Raw genomic sequence first — 21,080 nt, forward strand, 5'->3', positions numbered from 1 at the left:
TCACACATTAAATAAGTGATTTTCTAAAGCTAAGTCATTAGCTTCTGAAAGATAACTGTTTTTATAAATAAATGTTAATAAACTAGTAATTATGTTACTTTCTTTTTTAGGTTTGAATCCATAACCTTCTTTTAAAATCACTTTCATTGTCCTTTAACTCATCTCCAAGCTACCTGTTCCGAAAGGTAACTTAACATTCATATAGAGAGACATTTTAAAAGAAAAAGTCGTCTGTATGGAGGTGTATTAGTAAGAAATAGATAAGTGATAATTGTAGCTTCCTTATTCTCGTTTAGTGGATCCAACTTTTGTAGCAATCCAATTTACGAAAAAAGCCCAATCTAAATTTAGATTACGCCACCTGTGACACACGTGGCGTTATATATTGTCAGTTGCAAAACTTCGGGAATTTTCTAACTTCCATTGCCGCTTCTTGTTCAGACTCCGTTTTCATTGGTTCTTCTGATCACTGCTTCTGCTTCTGCTTCTGCTTCCTACAATCCACCTTTTTGTAAGTCTTCATGTTTTACTCTCATGCCTATAGCATCACCATTAAACCGTTCGGTAGTTGAAATTATGCTATTATTAACCTATATGATTATACAAGGATCGCAATTGTATTGATAGAATAGCTTCTGATTTCTTTCTTTAATTCGTTTTAAATTGTGTTCCTCTTCGACTGATCTTATTATTGAGTAATAGTAGTAGTAGTACATCAAGAATTCAAGATCCATGGTTTGCTTGTTTCATATTAGAACTGTATATGCGCTGTTTAAATTAAAAATATTCATCAATGATTTTTAGTTTCTCTTCTCTGCAAAGTATTGTCGTGATATACTAGTTATATAGATTAGGTCATGATGTTGTTTTATAGGCAAATTTAGTTGTTACTATGTTAAGTTAATAGTCAAGGTTTTTGAACTTTGGACTTCATTTTCAAAACTACTTCAAGTGTTTCGGTTCAAACACTTGAGCTGTACGTCATAGGGACAAATTAGGTTATGATGTTAAAACCTTTTCTTTTTTTTACAAAAAAATCTTGTTTGTTACGTTACATGGTCACAGTTATTTGCACAAACTGATGTGTAGTTTTCAATTGGAAAAAATAAATTCAATAATAATGAGTCTATTGCGGTTTATAAACAACCTCTGGCTGGCTTTTCCTGTGTTTCAATTGCTCTGAGTTTGTTATTCTCTTATTTCATAAAAATCTAAGACTTGTTTTCTTCCAATTGCAGGCGCGTAACTGTATAGCTATATATAAAACACATGCGTAGACTTGTTGAACTTCTACCGATCTGTGCGAAAAACAGATTCATGCCAATGTACCCAGTGAATGGATCACAGGGTATGTGCAATCTCTTTCATTCCTATATAATACTGTAAAAGTCGTATTGTTGTAGTTGTTAATTAGTTGTTGGACGGTGGGAACTTGCAAATTTAAGAAAATTATTGAAACAAAATTTTGTACTTGAAACAACCTTTTGTTTTGAAATGATATTTTATATTGATATAGGTATATTGGCGACATCAACTCCGAAGAATCAAGAGAAGAACGAAATGGAGCTAGCTACTAAAGAGATGATTGACCCAATTGTCGCCTATAGTCGACCTCCACGACTTCCTCCTGTTATAGGACCCTTGGTTGCCCTTTCGTTGTTGGATACATGGTGGAACTGGAGCTCCGATGATGATGGAAAGTGATGTGAGATATCATACCCTCTACTTAAATATAGTTTTAGAAATAAACATAGCAACACTGAATGCATAGCTAAGCAATCGTATCATGAAGCTCCATAGTTTGATGTAGCCATCTAGTAGTGGACTAAGAAAAGGCTCTACAAATATTTTGTAAATTTTCAACATCCATATTAGTATTGCATGAGGTCTTCTTAAAAACCCTGCAGGAACATGCATGATTGTACATTTGTTAATGGGCACCAATTTTGGCTTGATTTTAAAGTAAATGAAAAATACTATATGAAGCCTGACTCACATTCAGCTGCATTTGGAAAGTCATCAAACAATGAAGTCACGGTCTTCAATAAAGTCTGAATTTCTCAAGAGAAAACACCAATTAAATCAATCCAATTGGAAACAGAAATACCATAGGATTTTACATGTTAGAATTAGAATACATGAAAGAGTAGGTTTGCATTTTCTCTAGTTACCAGAACTATGCTTCCTGGTTTGATTGGTGATTCAATTAATATCTCAGCTCCCCTGAATAAAATTATATAGTGAGTATATGTGCTGCAGAACAGAAAACTGGTGATTCAATTATTTGTTTTGGTAAGTACCTAATTATCATGTTTTCTTCTACTTTCGCCAACTGGAAGAAGCTGCAGCCCCTGGTGAATGGGATTTGTTCCTTTTTCCATTCTACCATACCAAAAATATTTTCATGAACTTTGTGTCGTTTATATCTTAGGAAACAACAAATAACAATGAGAAAATTGTAGTAAATCTAGGAAAGGAATATGACCCAAGTGCCAGCTTGCCGCAACTGTTAAATCATCTCCCTCACATATAGTTCTCACTCTGAATTTCACATTCTGTCCCATGCCAGCAATAAGCTGCTGTAAGAAATGCATCACTTCCTGCAACGTTGTGTCTAGATTATCTAGTGTAGCTATTTACTCAATGCAACCAAGGTTGTTTAAGGTAAATTTGAAGGATGGTTGAAGTGCAAACCTTCTTTCCTTGAAATGGTTTGATGAAGGAATAGTCATAAAAGCTGGCATCTTGAGATATGCATGCATCCAATTGTTGTAGCTCTTTCTCATTGATACATGTGTAGAAGTGATCTACTATCTCTGCCGGAGGCAATGAATTTTGCCCGTATTTGGATCCCTTCTTTGATGATATGGCCGAAATTCTGTTGCTATCCCAAGTTTTGTTTTGGACATTCTTCTTGAAACATATGCTTCTTTGTTCTATCTCCATCTTTTTGTGCAAGTTGCATGTTCTTTTGTTAGGTGAGAACCTGGGGGTGAGTCTCCTTTTGATGTCTGAGTTTATTCCCAGACCATGCGATGAAACTCTGGTTGGGAATTTGACTATAACATCCATTTGTTATTTTTCTTAAGAAACGTTGCTATTAACATTTGCAACTCACAAATATATTGCAGCCTATGTGACTTACTGGAGGAAATGAACAAAGAGCTTTCTCCAGCTTTGGTCCAAAGAATCAATGCCTAGATTGTTTAGCTTCTCCATTGGCTTTACTTGCTCTTCCTTGACATGAAATCCAAGAATATTACTTCACTTCATTTCATGGTTCGGTATGGAATTATTACAATTACTGCTGCCAACACCTTATTACAAACATCTCATCCTCTGCTTTCACGGCAGCCATTTACCTTAGCCTCAACCACGGCTGTAAAATATTATAGTCGTTGAACAATTTATTGATACAGCCCACACAATTTAACTAACTATTTAGAAAATGTGGATTAAGATTTCGTCCATTTTAACAAACCAACATATGAGCATTTAATGTAAGTTAAAATTAGTTCATAAGAAAAATTGCTTAGTATAGGTTGATAGAATATTTTAGTTCCTTCTTTGTAAGTATTTAGCAGATATGACTTATATTTTACACCCTTGGTTCAAACGAGGATAAAATAGAATTTGATTTATGTATCATACGCATTCTATACACTTTATTTTAAACCGCAATGCCCCCTATGAACGTCCATGTCCTTTTGTGTAGCCAAACAGGAGGCCGTACCGAATCTTCTGTATAATATATAATTGAGTCAAGCAAACACCACCTAGACAACCATAACAGAAAGTCCAATTCTCAACATTACATCAAATTATCAGAAACTATGAGTAAATTGGAGAGACAATCATTATTTTTTCTCATTTAAAATTGTACTTGTCTAATTTCTGCGAAATATGTTTGATGACCATGTGATGCCATATCATCATCTGTGCATATGAGAAGAGAATATTAAATATTTGCTTGGCCAGCAGGCTATATATAAAGAATAAACTTTAGCTTCTTGAGTCCCACCTAATAGGCATGATAAACATTAACAAATATATCTGTCAAAGAAAACACCAAGTGACTAAAACCCATTACCAGACACAAGACAGGACAGCTTTCAAGATACCACATGGACCCGCACGTGTTCATCATTTACACTGGCAGAGGTTGAAAACAACAATATTGTATCTTTGAAGCTATATAAGCCTACGATTTGTTTTGGGGTCACTCAATAGATTGGAGGTTCAACTTGTTCTGCGTTGATCTGAAAGGAATCTTGTAAAATTGAACAAAATTAGCTGGCATGCTCCCTAACCTCCACCACTGAGACAGAAGTGTTACACCCTCCTTCCAATGTAAATTTTTCAGAGCCTATTCATAGTTCTATATAAACTCCCTGTCCTTCACTATTTTTCATAAGAACGCACATTACCAATCTACTTTCAAAAGCATAATGAACAACAGAATGGGTCGTGTTGCAGCTGATGAAGTGACAAACAACAGGAACAGGTTCAGAGCTAAAAGGCCACTTCCAAAAAGAGGACAGATAAAGTCAAAGATAGCATCCAATGCTTTTCATTCCATTGTTTCTGTAATTTCGAGAGCCTCTTCTTCATCTGGTTTGCATTCTCCAAGAAAAACCTAGTTGCTTCAAGCAGGATTTATGTATCATTATATATAGCATAAGTACATTTTTGTTTGTATAGTGTATCTAGTTTTTCATGTTCCTCTTTAATGATAATAACAACTTGTATTCTATACTGTTCACAAAGCGTTTGCTCCATGCTACCTCCTTCCATCACTCCGTAAGCCATTTTCAGTTATTTTTTATCATTTGGTTGATTGTAAGAAGAAAATGGCGAGAACTGAGAAAGAAATGTTAAATGAAACTCTAACAATTGTTAGAGATTACATTTACTAATTTACCAAATTGTTGAATTCAAATAATTAATCAACTTCAGTTAGTTACAAATCATTTTGAAAAACTTGAGTTCAAATTCTAATTTAGATAAAAACAAACAAAAATTAAATATATTTTTACTCCCTTATTTTATAAAAAGAAAAAAACATTACAAACTTTTAAAAAATTAATTTCCACGATTAAAAAAAGAAAATTTTAATTCGTAAGACCAAGATCAAGTAATAAATATATATTAATATTATTAAATAGGACATTATATTTTAAATTTGATTGTGTGCGAGCTTTAAATAATGTTCACCTCTCTACTAAAAGAAAAAGAGAGAAAATTTTAAAATACTAGGCATCATAATAGGATTTCAAATTCAATAGTTATTTGGTATGAAGTATTTTTGCGGGTTTTTTTTTATTTGTATATCCTTTTTTTTTTTTTCAAATATATCAAATTGCCACATTTTGAAAAAATAATACCAAATTGTTCTACTTTTTTGCACTAATAGATCATCGCATGCCCACCAAGCGACTTCGTGAAGGCTTTTCTTTTTTCAATTCAATAGAAGGTCGCATCCCCAATAAGCGACTATGTATTAGATGTCAAATTTTTTTTTCTTCATGTTTTTTGCAATTACAAAATCATTTATTAAGTAAAACAAAAATAAAATAAAATTATATTAATAATAATAATAATAATAAAATAAATTATATTAATAAAAAATTTAATTAAATTGAACAAATAAATCACATTAAATTAAAGAAAAAATATCACATATTGAACAAAAAATACATCAAATTCAAATTTTATTATTATTTTTATTTATTAAATTAAAATAAAAATAGGAAGAAGTTGTTATATTATAACACCTCATTTGTTTTGCCAAAAAAACAAAAAAGGCGTCCCTAATATTTTGGAGATAAATTAATGTGACAATTTACCACATGTTAGTATCTACATCCAATTAATTTTTTTTTATATATCTTTTTTTATATATGTTAAATGGCCACTGATCTATCGACAAAATATTAAGGACATATTATTTATTTTTGGCACATCTTCTCAACTATTTTTTTCAATCTAATGTATTTTATTTATTCAATTTAATTAATGTTTTATTAATATAATTAATTTTATTATTATTATTATTATTAATATATTTTATTTTATTATTTTTATTTTAGTTTATTGATAATATTTTGTTTTTTAAAATATTATAATTATTTTTGTTTTATTAAATAAATGATTTTGTAAAAACAAAAAATGTGAGAAAAAAAAATTTGTACACCTAATACATGGTCGCATACTAAGGATGCGACCTTCTCTTGCCACATTATAAAAAAATAATACCAAAAATATTAGATTATTAGATGGTAAATTGTCACACTAATTTATCTCCAAAATATTATAAACACGTTATTTATTTTTGGTACAATCGTCGATGTATTTTTTTAATTTAATGTATTTTATTTTATTAATAGTATTTTAATATTTTTTTATAGATATGCCAAAACAAATGATTTGTTATAATAGATATGCCAAAACAAATAATTGTTATAATATAACAACTTTCTTTCTATTTTTTGTTGGATCTAATAAATAAAAATAATAATAAAATTTGAATTTGATGTATTTTTTGTTCAATGTGTGGTATTTTTTTCTTTAATTTAATGTAATTTATTTGTTCAATTTAATTAACTTTTTTTATTAATATAATTTATTTTATTATTATTAATATTAACATTATTTTATTTTATTTTTGTTTTGTTTTATTAAATAAATAATTTTGTAATTGAAAAAATGTGGAAAAAAAATTTGTACACCTAATACTGGTCGCATCTTGAGGATGCGACCTTCTATTGAATTGAAAAAAGAAAAGCCTTTAAAAAGTCGCTGGCTGGACATGCGATGATCTATTAGTGTCAAAAAGTAGAGTAATTTGGTATTTTTTTTTTTAAAGTGTGACAATTTGATATATATTTTTTTTAAAAAAATGATATACAAATAAAAAAACTTATTTTTGCACAAAAAAGAAAAGAATGAATAAATATATGGGTTTTGACCGATTAACAATTGCATGACACGAGATAATGAATAGTTACAATTTGTAACTATTAGTTGCAGGAACTTCTATATTATATTTAAAAATATTATTTATAAATAGGTTGGATCATATTTTAAATTTAACACCATCAAATTTTAAAGTTTTATCTTGAGACTATTATAAAATTATATATGTTTTTTTTGTTATGATTTTAGTTAAAATTAAAATTTTAATTACATAAATAATTTATTTAATTATTAAGGATAAAATTGAATAGATAAAAATGTACTATAATTTGTTTAATCAACTTTAATAGATACTATAAGAATATGTATAGTAAATAAATTAGAGAAAATTATTAGTGAAAATGTTTATAACACAACTTTTTTTTTATAATACCTTCCAATATGTTATTCTTTTCTTACAAACACCTCTTGTAACAAAATTTCCCTTTCAAATTTTATCACAACGTAAAAAATGTGAAAATATTGTTAAAATATACGTTCTTAAAAAAATTCAATTGACAGCAACAGCCGTTGACAAAATTATCATTATGTTGTTTAGCATTTAGCGATGACAAGATGGTTACCATTTTGTTGAATGAAAATCCCAAACACTAAAAGGTGTTTTTTTTTTCTTCTTTTTTCCTTAAAAGGTATTGACTTCTTTTGTGGGTTAAGAAACTGTGTCATTTAATTTTATCAAGCAAAAGTAACATTGTGAAAGAAAAAGAAGTTTCGTCTGAAATAAGAGTTTGAAAGGGGAAAATGCTAAGTATAGTTTACTCTTAAGAGTTATATAGATTTTGTTTCATATGAAAATGTATGAACTTTATATATATTTATATAAAAGTAACCGAGATATTCTAGTACATATTAAGAAAACTTAAAATAGGAATTTGTGTGCGAATCTTGTTTTGTATTGTATTTGCATTTGGTCATTAAGGACAAGATAAATGAAAGAAAAACTCAAATGGGACTTACCTAGTTGTAGATGATGTAGAGTTGTTTAGTGCGACATTGATAGAAAATACAAGTTAACCTACTCAAAATGTTAAAATAGATAGCCTAGGGTTTATTGCTTGCTGTTTATGGTTTATAATGCAGCCCCACGAAAGCCCGACACCAAAATATTAGAAATTTAGACTTTTTCCAAAGTTTAAAAATTTAGACGTTTTACTTACTTCGATAACGAGTTGTACTATTATAGATAATCTTTAAAAATTCATTCGTTTCATTCACTTTAAATTAAGTGATTTAAGTGGTTGAATTCAATTTAGTTAATGGGTTTCAAGAATCAATTGTTATACTTAGTGTCAACAACAAGATTAATGAACCTAAGTAATAATAACGGATATTACAGAGTTAATTTGTAAATTAAAAAACAACGTTAAAAAAATCAAGGTGTCTAGAGGATTGTCGTGAAGGATTTATCTGTATAGTTTACGCAAATCTATAAGAAATACCAAGTTTGTTCCCGATGTAGTACGTGATGAAATAGAACAACAAAAACAAAAAAAATGTAAATTAAAAGAACATGTAACTTAGTAGCATGATCGGCCATGGACTTATGTAGGTAGGTCAATTGCATATGGTTCAATTTTTTATTTATGAAAATTATAGGGTCTCAATAAATATTACTAAAAAATAAAAGTTCACATGTACTAGTGTTCAAAAATAAAAAAGACCCAGAATTTAAAAGCAGAAACAAAGTTTAGGAACAAAAAAAATCTAGATTTTTTTGATAAAGAATAGAATTATATTTTCAATATTATTGTTGTTATTTATATTTTTTTTATGTTGTTGATGTTATTTATAAGTTTTTTTAATGTTATTGACAATTTAAATAAAAAAAAGGTACTTTATTTTAGTTTTTAGTATTTTTTATTAGCGGTCAAATTTTCAATATTGGAATAGGACTTTTAAAATGTTTTAGATAATCTTCTAAGATAGTAGGTACTAGATTAGATAACGACGGAAGTAGATTTTTGATGCACTAAAATAATGATAATCTTCGAGTTTTTTAAATGGTTGAATTCAAGAATATTGATTTTAATCTAAACTAAAATAATATTTTATCATATTTTTCTTATCTTAAAACAAAAATCTAAATTACCACGCGTCTTTTTTTTTTTTTTTTTTAAGAATATGAGGATAGGGATTAAGAAAAAGAATAATAATCTATTCACTTGTGCATTGACAAACCAATTATAGGATTCTCCATAGAAAACATAATATGGAAAAAGTTTAATGCATTGCACACTCATCACCCAATAAATATATTGAGAGAGAAAGAAATACACGGGATTACATAATAGATATAATAGTTAGTAATACAATAAAAAGAAATAACCAAAGAAAAAATGTTAAATGAGTGTTGAAAGAGAAAATAGTTAAAAGAGAAAAGATAACTTGCATTGTCAATACAAAATAGTTTTAAACTATCGTCTAATAATATTCATATATTATGACACATCACTCCATTATATCTCTTTTTTATAGGATTACATGTAAAAATATACAACTCTCGTTAGATAACATTAAACACCGGTGTAAAAATTTTACACTTACGGGGTAGAACATTAAACTCATACTCAAATTTCACCCAAAAGCAAAAGCTTAAAGCGTTTAACCAAGTCCCGAGAAAAATAATTAAGTTTGCATATGATACATTTGGAGCACATAGGTAAAGTAGTATATATAAATAGTTGGTATTGGTTTACTATGAGTGCGCGCAATCTGTCACCTCTGCATGCTATCTATCTCCTCAACTCCTTTCTCTTCTCCTCGTTCTCATCGATTCCCCTTCTTAACTCTCTTTCTATAATTCCACAACCATCCTTTCTTCATTTTCCTAATTATCTTCAATATTGAATGCATCGGTCCCTCTCATCTCGTACACTGTGCTCTTCTTGTTCTCTACCTCATCTATCTCATTCACAACTCATTGTCCTTTTTTATTATCCCATTTCTATTTCTAATTCTAAAATAAGAAAATTAATTAAAACATTGCAATACCTTCTCTTATATAAGTTTATTACTAGCTGTTACTTCCAAATTGGTGTTGTTACTTACTAGATCCATTTTCTATTTATCATCATACAAAAAACAGAGAAACTAACATAACATAACACATTATTACAAAAACTAAAATGAAAGATTCAGAGAAGCTAATTCTAAATTCTGTAACTCCAACACAGCAACAACGATCTACAATACTCTCAAATTCACCCAAGCTTATGCTATGGCTAATCCTCTTAGTTTCTCTCACATACTTTATTTACACTCTCAAAATCGTTTCAACTTCAACAAGCACATGTAACCATGGTCCATTGACAATCAACCATCTCTCTTCCACCACCACCACGATAAATGCAGCACCAAACACCACTTCTAATATTTCTTCCTCTCAGAAAACAGAGCTGAAACACGTGGTGTTCGGAATCGCAGCATCTTCAAAACTCTGGGAACAGAGAAAAAACTACATAAAACTATGGTACAGAGAAAAAAAAATGAGAGGAATAGTTTGGATAGACGATAAAGTGAATAGAAATGAAAATGAAGGGCTTCCAATGGTGAGAATCTCAGCAGACACATCGAATTTTCCTTACACGAACAAACAGGGACACCGTTCGGCAATTAGAATATCGCGAATCGTATCCGAAACGGTGCGTTTAGGGATGAAGGATGTGAGGTGGTTTGTTATGGGGGACGACGACACCGTATTTGTGACGGAGAATTTATTGAGGGTTTTGAATAAATATAATCATAATGAGTATTATTATATTGGGAGTTTATCGGAGAGTCATTTGCAGAATATATATTTTTCATATGGTATGGCATACGGTGGTGGTGGATTTGCGATTAGTTATGGTTTGGCGAAAGCAGTTGAGAAAATGCAGGATGGTTGTATTAAAAGGTATCCTGGACTTTATGGTTCTGATGATCGAATGCAAGCTTGTATGGCTGAACTTGGTGTTCCACTCACCAAGGAAATTGGTTTTCACCAGGTACGTACCTTCCTTATTCATCCATTTCTAACCGTCTTTAAACTAACTCTAAGATATTTAATTAAAATAATATTTAATTCATTAATAACGGTTAATTAGTTATACATGTGTCTCTCTGTGTGATTTATTTGCTGTATGGAAAATCATGAGAGTGAATAGTGAATGAGTAGAACGAAGGTACCTATGATATGGGCTTCTTAATGGTTTTTACTGTACTCATTGGTGAATGCTCATTTTTCTGCTATGGTAACTGTCAACTTTTACCCTATTTTGTCCCCTGGAGATGAATGGTAGATATAGTGTCGGTGTCTTCATTACACTCTTTTTTCTGTTTTTATATTTAAAACAAAGAATGCATGACAACTAGAGTATAGATTTAGATTTTATTTTATTTAATGATAAATTTTATTTGTTTTAAATTTTATATATTATATTTGTACGAACAATTTAAGTAAGTGTTTAATTACTTAATAAAAAAATATTCGTGTTTTATTTTACTACTCTAGACTTTTTTCCCTTCTCTTTAAAATACGGTGGTGATGCTTTTTACTTCCCGCACCCACAAACCAAAAAAAAGGGAGTATTATATAGGTTAACTTTAAAGTTTCAAGGCATGAGTGCTCCTAGAATTCACGGTAGTGATTGGCTTTTTGTTGTTGTTGTTACATTTCCAGAAATGAAATTACATGTAATTTATTTTATATGAAGAAGTATCATCTCTTAAGCTTTTATAATTGAAATTTGAAAACATATCAAATTCTTAAAATAAAAAATAAATCATAAATATATTGTAAATAAAAATATTGATTATATATTATAATAATATTTTATACTATATAAAATAAAATCTTTAAAAATATTCAGACATATTATTTTATTCCAAAGATATTTAGATATATTATTATTAGATGTCCCGTTTTCTATCAAGCGTAGTGTACTAGTGTTGTGTCTCTGCAGTTACAGCAGAGACTATTGATGGCCCAAAGCTAAAAAGGAAATCCCTTAAAAAATATAAAAAAGAATTATAAAGATCATGAAAGCATCTTTAGATTTTGATTGTCTTGTATCCATGCATGGCAGTATGAGTTAATAACTTACCTATTAATTAGAATTGTTCAGCTAGCCTTTTAGTTGATCAGTTGTTACTGAATTTGATTGATTTGATAGTGATCTATTGTTTCTAACCGCAAAATGCAAATATCTTACTACCAAAAACACCTCCTTTTATAGATTGTGGGTGGTGCTGGACAACTTATTTGTTCCTCTTTAATTCACATAGCTTTCTAAAATTTGACTTATTTTACCTTTTCGATTGCAATTCATGCACAGTGGAATTTTTGCTATTCTAGTATTTTAACTTTCAACATTTTAGTTTTGAATTTAATTTACATAAAGAATTGTATCAAGTATTAAAGTTGTCATTTATAAACATAACATTCCTTTGTTTGTACTGAAACAGTATGATGTGTATGGGAACCTATTTGGGCTACTTGCAGCACATCCAGTGACTCCATTGGTATCACTACATCATCTTGATGTGGTTGAACCAATCTTCCCAAACGTCACTAGACTAGAAGCTCTTCAACGTCTTACCATACCAATGAAACTTGACTCAGCAGGACTTGTTCAACAATCAATCTGCTATGACAAACAAAAGAGTTGGACTATTTCAGTTTCATGGGGTTTTGCTGTTCAAATATTTCGTGGTATATTTTCACCAAGGGAAATTGAAATGCCTTCAAGAACATTTCTCAATTGGTATAGAAGAGCTGATTACACTGCATATGCTTTTAACACACGCCCTGTTACACGAAACCCTTGTCAGAAGCCTTTTGTGTTTTACTTTTCCAAGGCTAAATTCAATTCTTCAATACAAAACACAGTGAGTAAATATGAAAGGCATCGTGTTCCTCATCCTGAATGTCGGTGGAAGATGGCTGATCCTTCTTCTCTTGACAAAGTTGTTGTATATAAGAAACCAGATCCACATCTATGGGATAGAGTATGTTCTTCTTCTTCTCTGTCATTTTGTTAGTAATGTTACAACAATCCAACTTGTTTTCAGTGTTTTCGTAGGTTCTAGTATTGACTTGCAAAAAGTAAGTGTGGTATCATTGGTCTTAGAAATTGTAACCATTCATTAAAATAGTATTTGATTTTTGCGAATTGATAAATACATTTCTAAAACTATAAGGTGTTAATGTAACTTACGTTAATCATACATCAATGTCACTTCAACTGAGACTAATTTACTATAAAAAATAGGATTCTCATTTACTAACTCGTCGGCAATTAGTATTCTATGCAATTGTCATTATCAACAAATCTGATTCTTAGATTGCCCATAAATTTTATAAGTCCATTGGGAGCTGATATTAAATGAGACTAACATACAATATGACATATCCCGTTAAAGTATACAGAAGAATAATTTTAAATAATATTCTACAATTTTTAATATGTATTATTTATTTGCGAAAATAAAAAATTATTTTGCAATTTCGAGTACTAATTTTCATTTTCAATTGTTGAGAAATTAATGTTACTTAATAATTTATTTGGATTTTTGCTGATTCGTATTTGGCAGGCTCCAAGGAGAAACTGTTGCAGAGTGATGAAATCAAACAAGAAAGGAACCATGGTGGTGGATGTGGGTGTATGTAAAGCTGGTGAAGTCAGCGAACCTTAGTTGTAACTTATGACTCATTGATATAAGGTTCTTGTCTATATTAATTCTTTATTTTTATTTCTTCATTTATTGGGTCTAAATGTGAAATTTTGTCATTTTCCTTGAAATAGAATGGGTTGTGGAAAGAAGGTATGTGTGCAAAACAATTGTAATTTATAGCTGTTATTTTGGGAAATTTTAATTTAATTTAATGAAATAAAGGAGAAGCTCAATCTGTATTTACTTGTCCCTTCTGGAGTAGTTGCTGTATGCCAATCATCAAAATCTGTTTCTTTTCGATTACATGTGATGTTCAGAATCAGAGGGGAGTATGGACAATGAAAAACAAAATTCCAGTATCTTACCTCTGATGACATATAGAAGGATAATAATAATAATAATGTCAAAATTTTCATCAATACTATAGATAATGAATGGGGACCAACAAGATGCTACTGCATTGTAAAATTTTACTTTACCGTGTCTAATGTTTGCGCGTGTCATTAGATTAGATACTAGATTCCTCAATATTAATGTTAAAAACACAATCTCTGCAGTAGTGCTGGCATTTTTCGGAGAACCTTAAGTTAACCCTCACTTTGTGTCACATTTCTCGAAGTATATAACAAGACATAGTGACATTTTCAAATGTTACTTTCATCCACATTGAGATCCTAACTTTAATCAATTCCACCACCTCTTCAGGATTTTGTTAAGAGTTAAAAATGATTTGATTTCTATATGATATAATCATTGATTAAGCAATAGCAACAAGTGATATTTTGAAAACATTTTTATTTGTTTGATAAATAACTTTCTCGTCTTGAGTAAAAAAAACTTTTGTTTAAACATAACAAATAAAACTAATATAATTAATTAATAATCATATTTTCTTATAAGAAAAATGACAGTTAACACGTTAATAAATATAATAAATATAATAGTTTATTTGACGTAATTAACACTTTAGTAATTACTCATACTATTTTTCATTTAGTTATACATCAATTTTTATCCATTTCTCATACAAACATTCATCTGAAATCTTTGATTAGTTTCTCTTATGGCAACTTAAGTGATAGTTGCTATGTTGATTCCTTTAACATAAGCAACTTTGTTTAACTTTTGCTTTTTCTGCATTGCAGTTAGATTATGTGACATAGATGATTGATTGCTTAAAATTAAGCAATGGACTTTATTTAACAACAAAGACAGAAAGTTTATTATGTAAAACTGTTATATTCAATCTCATCTAAAGCGAATAAATGTGAGTTGCTTAATATAAATAAAATAATTTTTTTTTACCATTGAAGCAAAATATAAATGAATTACTTAAAAATTGCTTAACGATGATGCAGTATTGCTGGGCCCCTTTAAAGTGATTATGCAACTAACTAAAAAATAAGTTAATTATTTTTCTCCCATAAGAGATTCTCTAATGGGCTTGTAGCTATTATTAGATCCAAGCTTTTTTGCTGGGTTAAATTGTTAGGACTAGTTGACCAAATACAAAAAATTGTTAGGAACTTTTTAGTTTTAGCCCAAACAAGTTACTAGAAAGCCTGAACACGCTCAAACAAACCGAGACCACAAGATTCAGGAACTGACATCCATCGAGAGTTAACGTTTTCTTAACAAAAGGGAAAACAATAAACGTCGAACATAATAATTTTCAGAAATAAAAGGCAATGGTTCTCTCGATTACTATTGATTGACAAGTTAAGTTTTAAGGGAAAAAAAATTGCCATTGAACATCATAATTTTAAATGATTTTTAAACGGTGGGCACCTACATTACCATTGGCTTATACTAAAATGTAAAAAATAATACTCATTTTCATTACAAATGTGACACTAAAATTTGAAACAATACAAAGAAGATTAGCATGGGTAATGCACAAGGATGACACTCACAAATCGAGAAAATGTTTGTTTTTGAATTTCGAAAAACTGTTTTGAAAAATAATTTTCAGCAATTAAAATATTAGTGAGTTGAGTCGGAGACTAGGTCGCTCCCTTGCGATGCACATATGGTAGTCAGTTTAAATGTTTTATCTTCCTTTCACAAAATTGAATATCCTTTAGAGTACACCTCAAAAGATATACATTCACCTTATAAACACTGTTAATATGTAATTTCTACGAAAAACTTCTTCCATTTTTCAATTCACACTATACTAACAATACTATTTCAACATCATTTCCGACAACTATCAAGTTCCAAACCTTCAAAAAAAAAATTAAGATACATTACATATTCCTCCTATGAAGCATACAGAAAAGAAAAATGCATTTCATGCTCCAAGAGTCCATGGTATGGAGTATGGACATAGGAACTAGGACCCACATCTACAAGTACTTGCGACTTTATCATTACTATTCTAAGTGAATGAGGGTCTGGTCCCCACTTCTATATAAATATCATCTCAATCATGATAGATGAGATTTTAGATTCATGCCAACCACAAATACTGACCTATAGATGAATGAACCACGAATTCTTCTGACTTGTAACAAGAAAATAAACATATTAATGAATTAAGTGCAATTGTATTCAATTTCAAGCATATATGATGAACATTGCCATACCAGTACTACCTCTTTCAGTATCTCAACAAAAACTACTTAAAATCAAACCAAATTCCAATTCTAAAACAAACACATACTTACTAATCCAATGTTGTCACAACCATACAGAGTCCATACATTCACTAACAAACAATGGACATGCCAGGTTCCCAGAGAAAAATCCTCTTATAAACCCTTTAGCCTCCACAATTGGCATAGTACCTCCAAGGCCTAGAAGGATAATCCTTGTTAGACATGGAGAGAGTGAAGGAAACGTGGATGAGAGTGTTTACACAAGGGTACCTGATCCTAAAATAGGTCTTACAAATAGAGGTAAAGTTCAAGCAGAGCAATGTGGTGAAAGGATTAAGAGAGAAAGATGGTGACCAAAATTGGCAACTCTACTTTTATGTGTCTCCTTATAGAAGAACTCTTGAAACGTTGAAAAGCTTAGCTCGTCCCTTTGATCGCTCAAGAATTGCGGGATTCAGAGAAGAACCCCGCATTCGAGAACAAGATTTTGGTATTATTAATTAAAGTCATACTTCGTAGCTATAATATGTTTAAAAAATTGTTCCAATATTATATACTATTTTTTTGTGATTTATGTTTTGTAAGGGAATTTTCAAAATAGAGAGAAGATGCAAGTTGAAAAAGCACAACGCAATCTTTATGGTCGTTTCTTTTATCGATTTCCCGATGGAGAATCTGCCGCCGATGTATACGATAGAATCACAGGTAATACATTTTTAAAATCACATTACAATTCTTGATATTGGGAAGAATTGCAATTAAGTGTGGCCTCAATCATAATCACTTTGCAATTGTAGACACATCAAAAAATCTGATGTCACATTTTATTGCATACTTTTATTTAAAACCTTATAAAAAAAAAACTTTAAATAAGTAAGAACCATTGAGTGTAATGGAGGATTTAATATTAATACTGATTTTTAGGATTTAGAGAAACACTTAGAGCAGATATTAACATTGGACGGTATCAGCCACCTGGGGAGCAAAAAACGGACGTAAATTTGGTTATTGTATCGCACGGTTTAACACTTAGAGTTTTCCTCATGAGGTGGTATAAGTGGACGGTTGAACAGTTTGAGGGTCTCAATAACTTTTGCAATGGAGGCATGCTCGTCATGGGAAAGGGTTATGGTGGAAGGTACTCAATTTACTCCTTTTATGTTTCTTTCATTATTTGTATACTAAGTTTTACAATTCTAAATTGTAGTCGCAATAAAATAGATTTAAAACTCTCCACAACTAGGTCACAATTATATCTGATACAACATCAGTTGATTTTCTTGTAATATAAAATGTTTGTAAAGTAATACAATTTTGAGTTATGACGTCAACCACACTTTAAAACCATATTAAGGTTAATTAATTAGTTTCGATATATTATGAAAAACTAAATGTTGTAAGCAAAAACAGGTATAGCTTATTGATGCATCATGGTGAACAAGAGTTAAGACAGTTTGGATTGACTGAAGAAATGTTGATTGATCAAGAATGGTAAGAATAGAATTATGATCATAATTAGGCTATATATATTTGATGAGTTACATACATGCTGAGTTATGTTATGGTTGATGATATATGAAGGCATAAAATTGCAAAGCCTGCTGATCTCAATTATGATTGTCCAATGGTGAATTCCTTCTTTCCACATCTTCAAGAAGAAACAAGCAGAGTTCAAAATATGTAGCAACGTCATGGTCATGCAACTTCTACCAAATAGTACATTTTTGTAACATATGATAGAAAAAAAGTTGTACAAATTTTTAGTTATGAAACAAGTAGATAATTTTATACACTGTATACTATCTTTTAATCTCTTACTTAATATTCAATAATTAGGCGTTGGATAAGTTAATCAGTTTTCAATTTGATTTCCAAACGTGTTAAGCAATTATTTAATAAAAATAAATTTTATATAAGCGACTTTATTTATTATACAAATGTGGTGGAAAGATATGCGAAGATCGAAAAAAGGTATCGAACCCCGTACCTCTCGCATGCTAAGCGAGCGCTCTACCATCTGAGCTACATCCCCACTTGTTTTTAAATGGAATCTTTGTAAATATAACGCATGTTTCGATGTTCTGTTATTAATTTATTTTACTTTCTTTAATAATGAACAAATAAAAGAACATACGTTCATCCAAAAAAAAAAGACTGATAATAAAAACTAACCATATCCAAAAGTTTAAATCATGTACAAATTACCAGCTAAATGTGGTTTTGTACATTTTATATATCCAATTGAAAAAGGAAAGAAAAAGAGATAGGGTAAATTTGTCAAATGACCGCTAACCTTCTATAATCTGAATACCACCTTTAAATGAATTTGATAAAGAGTTAGATTCTCAAATGAATCTGAAAGTTATGTGACCACCAAAATCTGTTCTAATTACAAAAACCACCTCAATAACTATAAGGTTAAGAGTTTAATTTCTTTTACTTCTAAAAGAAAATAAAAAGAAGCTTGTTTTTAATAAAGCTAACAACTAATATTTGTGATTTTAAATATCACTCATGAAATTAAAAAAAATGTTGAACAAATCTCTATCTTAATCATAAAAATAAATAGAATCGTAAAACTGTCATATAATATTATTATTAATTGTTAAAGTTTTAAATATTAGTTTACGTTGACTATATATTACGTCAGTTCACTCTTATATTTCAAATTTAAACATTTTTCTTTTAATGAAATCGAATTTGATATCCTAAATTTAGAATACTCACACACAATCCATCAACTACTAACACTAGACGAGTGGTAATTTAGACATTATCCATGATACATTCGGCAATCGTAAAACGTGCTCTCACATGCCAATTTAACGAGAAATGGAAACAGAACCAATTCACTTATGCAATAGTACAAAACATGTGCAAGTTGCTACCAATTGTCTCCTAAACCATTTTCTTGCCCTTATCACAATTGTCCTAAGGCACAGAAAGATCTGACAAGCTTGGCTGTATAATTTTTATCTCCAACTTCTCACTTGGAATGCTAATTCTTAACTTCAACATTATGGCAGACAGCTTCTGATACTTAGACTCAATATTTTGGCACCAACAGCAAACAAAACTAGTTTTTTAATTAACTTAAAATAACCAAACTGACTAACTAGATACTAATCACAAGATATAACCAAATTAAGAAATCCAAGTTAAAGTCATCCTAGTTGGACTTAGCTGGCCTGTTAAATTTTTTTAATAAAACATACTACTCTATAATAAAATAAAAATAAAAATAATAATAATAATTAAATGATAAAACTAATTTTAAAATGAAATATATTGTTTTTATGTTTTATTTCAAATGAAATATATACAAACGAAAATAAGATTTTTTTTCCTATTTCCTATACAAATTCTTTCACAACATTGAAAAAAAAAAAACCAAAGTAAAGAAAAGAGGAAAGTGTAGGTGTAACGTGATGTTGTGATTCGGATAGGGATTCGAGTCACAGAGGTTAGACAAAGAATGAGACAAAAACAAAGATGATGGTCGATGAGTGGGGACTAGGTGAGAGTGGAGGTATATAGGAAATGGTGAAAGAGGGGGTGTGAATATGAATAATTTGAAGAACAATGAATGTGGACCAAATGGTGTCTTGGCCTCATCAGACAGTGTGTCAGAGGAAATTGGCAATAGGATCATTGCCGTTTTCTGATGCCCGGTTGGTGGTGGCCAAACCAAACACACATCTTGTTACATATGCGCCACGTGTCCTCTTTGGCTTTGCGTTGATGCCACGTTTTCTCAGTTTCCACATGTCACTCCAGTCCACACCTTGCAATCTATATAGTGCATTATGAGAGAGACATTGGTGCTCACTCTGTCTTTGTATTGATCGAGCATCTTGTACTTAAACAAAGACATAAAGCAGTGAGTGGTGAACTAAGATTTGAAAGAAGAGTGAAGAGCTATCAATGGGGTTTCCTACAGAGATAGTGTTGCCAAAGGTGTTTGTACATCTCCTTACCGTATTGGGTTTGATCAGAAAACTCGTTACCATCCTGAGTCTCAATTCGGACATTGAAATACTTTCTGTGGTAAACTTCTCCGACTTGAAACTGTCGGTTGTAGACTGCTCTCCTCATAGCCCCTGTTCCGTCTGCCTCTACGATTTCAAACCAGAGGATGAGATCCGACGGCTCACAAACTGCCGTCACATTTTTCACAGAACCTGCCTTGACCGTTGGATGGGTTACGATCACAAGACATGCCCTTTGTGTCGTACACCCTTCTTACTTCCTAATCCTACCCAATCCATCACATGCAAGATACCTTTCTAGTTTTTTTCTCCTTCTTTTCTTTCCTCTGTACATATAATATATTTCGCTTTTTCTTAAACAATGATCCATAAAATTAAATTAGCATCATTGCCTTTTCTATTTTTTCCTGATTTTAGTTTCTTTTGTAAACTCTTGATTTTAGCAGTATAAGATTGTAGTGAAAAAAATATGTCTATAATTAATTAGAAAGTATAATACTCTGAGAGTCCATCTTAAAATCATTATGTTTAAGATTCCTGGATCCAACATAATCTGCAGAACTAAAATAATAAAATTATCAGATAAAAATTCAAAAATAATATAATAATAAATTTAAGTTGTCGTATAAACCTCATTCAATTTGTGGTTAAAGAAGAAATAAGTTTTAGTTTAAAAAATAAATTTGTATGATTATACTAACTTAAATTTATATTGCACTAATAAAGGCGATGAAGTTTGAACCTACAATTTCGTGCATATATACAATCCAAATTTTCACTATTAGACTAATGTTAGTGGCTTTTCAGCCAATCGCTTCAATATGTAAAACTTCTTTTCTTTACCAGAATATATACAACTTAATCA

At 30.2% G+C, this 21,080-nt stretch overlaps 4 protein-coding genes, 1 non-coding gene and 1 pseudogene across 5 annotated transcripts; 5 read left to right on the plus strand and 1 right to left on the minus strand.

Moving 5' to 3' along the window:
- Positions 1 to 483: 483 nt before the first annotated feature.
- On the plus strand, positions 484 to 1,995 carry LOC101492610 (uncharacterized). The gene is made up of 3 exons (XM_004511507.4): positions 484 to 511; positions 1,239 to 1,348; positions 1,517 to 1,995. Exons 2-3 carry the CDS (start codon positions 1,270 to 1,272, stop codon positions 1,702 to 1,704), a joined length of 267 nt encoding a protein of 88 aa, XP_004511564.1. The 5' UTR covers positions 484 to 511; positions 1,239 to 1,269; the 3' UTR covers positions 1,705 to 1,995.
- LOC101492271 (uncharacterized) lies at positions 1,239 to 3,502 on the minus strand. The gene is made up of 6 exons (XM_004511506.4): positions 2,695 to 3,502; positions 2,486 to 2,600; positions 2,301 to 2,382; positions 2,172 to 2,223; positions 1,997 to 2,051; positions 1,239 to 1,901 (listed from the first exon to the last, which is right to left on the minus strand). Exons 1-6 carry the CDS (start codon positions 3,070 to 3,072, stop codon positions 1,723 to 1,725), a joined length of 861 nt encoding a protein of 286 aa, XP_004511563.1. The 5' UTR covers positions 3,073 to 3,502; the 3' UTR covers positions 1,239 to 1,722.
- A 6,191-nt stretch (positions 3,503 to 9,693) lies between these two features.
- On the plus strand, positions 9,694 to 13,865 carry LOC101493384 (uncharacterized). Its single transcript, XM_004512134.4, has 3 exons — positions 9,694 to 10,958; positions 12,418 to 12,960; positions 13,546 to 13,865. The coding sequence occupies exons 1-3, from the start codon at positions 10,101 to 10,103 to the stop codon at positions 13,645 to 13,647; spliced, it is 1,503 nt and encodes a 500-aa protein (XP_004512191.1). The 5' UTR covers positions 9,694 to 10,100; the 3' UTR covers positions 13,648 to 13,865.
- A 1,592-nt stretch (positions 13,866 to 15,457) lies between these two features.
- On the plus strand, positions 15,458 to 15,562 carry LOC113788122 (U6 spliceosomal RNA). The gene has a single exon (XR_003474630.1). It is a non-coding gene; the product is annotated as a U6 spliceosomal RNA (small nuclear RNA).
- Positions 15,563 to 16,092: 530 nt separating this feature from the next.
- On the plus strand, positions 16,093 to 18,023 carry LOC101493273 (phosphoglycerate mutase-like protein AT74H; annotated as a pseudogene).
- Positions 18,024 to 20,042: 2,019 nt separating this feature from the next.
- Positions 20,043 to 20,615, plus strand: LOC101492941 (brassinosteroid-responsive RING protein 1). Its single transcript, XM_004511508.4, has one exon. The coding sequence runs from the start codon at positions 20,151 to 20,153 to the stop codon at positions 20,514 to 20,516; it is 366 nt and encodes a 121-aa protein (XP_004511565.1). The 5' UTR covers positions 20,043 to 20,150; the 3' UTR covers positions 20,517 to 20,615.
- The last annotated feature ends 465 nt before the right edge of the window (positions 20,616 to 21,080 follow it).

The sequence above is a fragment of the Cicer arietinum genome, chromosome 8, assembly GCF_000331145.2.
Source record: "Cicer arietinum cultivar CDC Frontier isolate Library 1 chromosome 8, Cicar.CDCFrontier_v2.0, whole genome shotgun sequence".
Lineage (NCBI taxonomy): Eukaryota > Viridiplantae > Streptophyta > Magnoliopsida > Fabales > Fabaceae > Cicer > Cicer arietinum.

Excerpts from the sequence above, each read along its gene's own strand:
- LOC101492610 (XM_004511507.4), top strand. The coding sequence starts at position 1,270 with ATGCGTAGACTTGTTGAACTTCTACCGATCTGTGCGAAAAACAGATTC. Across the intron at positions 1,349-1,516 it reads CCCAGTGAATGGATCACAGG|GTATATTGGCGACATCAACT; the intron begins GTATGTGCAATC and ends ATATTGATATAG.
- LOC101492271 (XM_004511506.4), bottom strand. The coding sequence starts at position 3,072 with ATGGATGTTATAGTCAAATTCCCAACCAGAGTTTCATCGCATGGTCTG. Across the intron at positions 2,383-2,485 it reads TGCGGCAAGCTGGCACTTGG|AATGGAAAAAGGAACAAATC; the intron begins GTCATATTCCTT and ends TTGGTATGGTAG. Across the intron at positions 2,224-2,300 it reads GAAGAAAACATGATAATTAG|GGGAGCTGAGATATTAATTG; the intron begins GTACTTACCAAA and ends AATTTTATTCAG.
- LOC101493384 (XM_004512134.4), top strand. The coding sequence starts at position 10,101 with ATGAAAGATTCAGAGAAGCTAATTCTAAATTCTGTAACTCCAACACAG. Across the intron at positions 10,959-12,417 it reads AGGAAATTGGTTTTCACCAG|TATGATGTGTATGGGAACCT; the intron begins GTACGTACCTTC and ends GTACTGAAACAG. Across the intron at positions 12,961-13,545 it reads ATCCACATCTATGGGATAGA|GCTCCAAGGAGAAACTGTTG; the intron begins GTATGTTCTTCT and ends CGTATTTGGCAG.
- LOC101492941 (XM_004511508.4), top strand. The coding sequence starts at position 20,151 with ATGGGGTTTCCTACAGAGATAGTGTTGCCAAAGGTGTTTGTACATCTC.